Source organism: Gavialis gangeticus, unplaced genomic scaffold, assembly GCF_001723915.1.
Source record: "Gavialis gangeticus isolate Ggan-Ray unplaced genomic scaffold, GavGan_comp1, whole genome shotgun sequence".
In the NCBI taxonomy this organism is placed as follows: domain Eukaryota; kingdom Metazoa; phylum Chordata; order Crocodylia; family Gavialidae; genus Gavialis; species Gavialis gangeticus.
In genome coordinates this window covers 67,826,833-67,830,698 of record NW_017729032.1, presented here as the reverse complement: position 1 = coordinate 67,830,698, position 3,866 = coordinate 67,826,833, and the positions used below count along the sequence as shown (strand labels likewise).

Sequence of the window (3,866 nt, the reverse complement as noted above, 5' to 3'; positions counted from 1 at the left end):
CTATGTCCACTGCTACCCCTGCATCTAATGATCTGGTGATCTGATTGTAAAAGGCCACCAGGTTGGTCTGACAGAACCTGCCACTGATGAACCCGTGTTGGTTGCCCCTAAGCACCCCTGCTGGCCCCTCCTGGATGTGTGCCAGAATAATTTTCTTGAACAGCTTGCCTAGGATCGAGGTAAGACTAACTGGCCTATAGTTTCCCAGGTCCTCCTTCCTCCCTTTTTTGAAGATGGGAACCACGTTGGCCCTCTTCCAGTCCTCCTCCGGAGTGGCTCAGTGCTGAATGCAAACCAGCTTCTGGGTCACCTAGTGGCCAAGTGCTCTAATACTGTCAGCTGCAAGCAGCGAGGTTGAAAAGTGTTCCACTTCTTACTACTAATATCCAGAATAAAATACTCTAAAATAATCATGTTGTGTATCTATACCAAGGGTTGGCAACAGGTGTCATGCTGGGGCATGAGCACAGCTTCCAGAGAGAGGGGAGCTTCATCCACAGTGCTGCCACTTTTTGCTCCCTGGCTGCAGTGTGGGCACAGCTTGAGCTGGGGCTTCAGGCTGTGCCAATGCTGCACCTGGGAGGCTGTGGGGGCAAAAGGGGGAGGAGTTGGGGAAAAGCAGCAGCAGCAGAGATGCAGCTTTCTGCTGCCTGGCCCCAGCTCAGCTCCCTACAAGCTGGAAGTTGCGCCAGTGGTGCAGCTGGGGAACAGAGAGACACGACAGTATTGTGGGCACAGCTCCCCTCTGGCTGGAATCTGTGCTTATACTCCAGCAGGAAAGCAGGGGGCTAGGAGAAGCAGTGGTGGCATGGGCATAGCTCCCAGATGCCTGGCCCTGGCACAGAGAAACCCACCTCATTGCTGATGCACCAGCAAAGCTACCCGGCCCATGCTGAACTGGAGCTGGGTTGGTTGTTCCAACCTGCAGTTTATAAAGGATGCCAGCCCCCATCTTATACCACTAAAGTATTTGGACTGCTGCACTTTGAAGGACAGGAAATACTGGACCAATCTTTTGGGTCACTGTTTTGAAGCTTTGCAGATTTGGGTTTGTAAATGATTCCAAATCTTGCCTCTGGGACATTTTGAGTTTGCTTACTTTGTCTTTTAAATGACTTACTTCACATATCCAGTTACTTTTTAAAAAATTAAGTGCAGGTACTCAGACTTACTAGAAGCTTTGGCACAACTGATTACAGCAGATAAAAAGCTAGTCTGTCATGTCAGTAAGTGTATACTAAGAGTTAGCAAGCAAGTAGAACTGGATGCTTGCACTTTTTGACCAATATCCTTGTAGTTCTCTTTGTTCACCTAAATCTCTGAAGATTTGTTTAGATGCTGAAACAAACAAAACTGGTCTGATCTCAAAACTGGATTAGCTAATACATGGTTCTGCTTTTGTATTATTTTTTTAAGGTGAATCTACTTCTGTCAATGTCTAAATAGTCCCAAGGTTGAGCTGTCGGGAGTAAGTTTCTGTTGTTACATCAGTGAAAGGGCTGTGAAGACACTTGCCTGAAATAAAGGATCCCTTTGTGCTGTCCAACCTGTATGAAAGGTCTCTATGCTGCTTAACACAGAGTTGTGGAAGAATTGAGAGCTATAGGTAACTTTTAAATATACCACATTTACCTTTTCTAAAGGTGAAAAATCTGGTCAAGATTCTTGTACAAGCTCAGTTACTGCCTCCATCTGCCAGTTGGGGATTCTGAGTTTAAATCCTTCCTTGCTTTCCTTTCATGGATATGATATATGTGCAGTGGATAAAGAGTATTTGCCTAAGACGCTGTGAAAACATTACCAGGAAACCAGACTTAAGAAACGTATAAATCAGCACATTTGAATGAAGACGTGGATGTTGCTGGAACTGGGTTTTAAGAGGCACACTTCAGGTTTTTTTTAAACCTCCTGAGAATCCTGTTAGGTATAACTCAGTTTGTGAAAATTTTGTATTACATTTCCCTGAAATTTCTGATTTTCCTGTAATATTTGATGCACTGTATTTTGAATGCCCTGTGTTAAAATCAGTGATTCCTGACCCCTGGACTCTGACCCTGGCTTGCTCTATGTGAAGAACTTTCCAAGAGTTCTTTCCATGTTATGAAATGGACACATGGGATTTACAATGAAAAACTGTGCAATAAGGTTTCTGATGTGTGTGAGGGAACTACCTGTGTTCTGAAGGCTTTATTGTAAAGTCAGGGTTTAGCATTGAGATTCTCAGGTACTTATGGTTTTAGGAAAGGGTTTTTATTTTTATTTTTTTCTTTTCTGATTGAGCAATGCGGCTATGTGGGTGAAGGGGAATACTTGGATGCTGTAGGCAATGCAAGGGGCTGCTGGTAGCAGAGCTGTGACTGTGTGGAACTTGGGTGGCACTGTTATAGATGAGTAAGCTTTAGAAAGGAGAAAGCACCATTGGATGAGGAAACTTTATCAAATCAACTTAGTAAATAGATCAGAAGAAAAGGTACCCACTGGGCAGCAAACTATGCCCATGTGTAATGTCTCACTGGTCAGTGTGCAGTGTGTGTATGTTGCATAACTAAGGCATGTTCCACTTCAAAAGGTTAAGTGCTTAAACACATGTCTGTAACCTGGAGGAAACATTAAAGGTGGATTTAAATGTTTTCAGTGACTAGGGACCTTACTGTGTAGATCCATGGAATGCAACACCGGGACTGAAATGGCAGATGTACGTATTTCTAAAACCAGTTCTCCAGCTTTCATGGTGTTTAATATAAATCTTTGACGTCTTAACACAAGAGTTATGCTATTACAGATGAACCAACTGGGTACTACATGGCAGGTTTTAAAGCCACAGTGAGTAGCACTGTGGCAGACCATTCTGAGGAAGAGAGAGACACGGTATTTACAAGACCTCATCTAACTCTTTGAAATTAACTAAAGGAAATAACAAGAAAGAGAACTTACCCTTTCCCTTCACCTATTCAAGAATACAGGCTGTAAAATAATGTCCAATGCTTTGTAATATATGTACAGTTGGTATTTTTTATAGTATTTTACAAAAAAACAGAAACAAACCTGCATGATTGCTTTGCAAAGTAATGATTGCTTGTACAGAAAGGGTGTGAAGAGGAAAATATGTATTACAGTAGTCACTGTTCTGAATCTTTTCACTTCTAAAATGACCACACAGCTTTGGGACAGCTGTTTAAGGTTACTTGAGCAATCAGTTTATACAGCCTGTTAGCTGAATGAAGATTTGTTTAAATGTGTACAGTTTCAGATATTTACATATACAAATAGTGTAAATAATTTCAAAAGATTAATTTAAAGTGCTTTATATTATCTGACTAGAATCTTGCTGTTTTTAATGTTTTTTTAATAAAAAAAAAAATTGCTTCCTATTTTGGTGCCTGAGTTAAGCTTTCTTATGTACCTTGAGGTTTGTTTAACATGATGACTTGTAATGAATGGAAAAATACTAAATATCCTTTAGGCATGCATACGACTTAATTAAGAAAAGACAAGTTACTTTTGTTAGGAGTAAGAGAATTGGCTTTATTTGGTACAGATAGATGTATACCTGAATACTGAGTGTGCAGCTAATTGTGTTTAAAGTAATCACTTTATAGTTGTAATAAAAGTAAATTTGTATTTTCTTTACTGATGATTTTGTGTGACTAAATGGTCTCTTCACTGCAGTTGTCTTGGGGAGAAGAAACTGAGGTTATAATAGAAGAAGATATTTTAACTTGTTTGTCTTTATTCAAGAGCAAACTTGGGAGCTGAAAGCAGAAAGCACAGCTATTATTCAGCCCCTATTTTATTTGATGGCTCTTCGTGTTGCCTAGCTACTCATGGGCTAATCTTCCCATACTTTTTCATTACAATGTATTGTG

General features: G+C 40.7%; 1 protein-coding gene across 1 annotated transcript in view; it reads left to right on the top strand.

The window, feature by feature from the left end:
- COG3 (component of oligomeric golgi complex 3) overlaps nt 1–3,630 on the top strand; it is a 62,756-nt gene extending 59,126 nt beyond the window's left edge. The window contains exon 24 of the mRNA XM_019523813.1: nt 1,417–3,630. Within this exon, the coding sequence (XP_019379358.1) occupies nt 1,417–1,446 (30 nt within the window). The 3' untranslated portion in view covers nt 1,447–3,630. The remainder of the gene's footprint in view (nt 1–1,416) is intronic.
- Nucleotides 3,631–3,866: the final 236 nt, after the last annotated feature.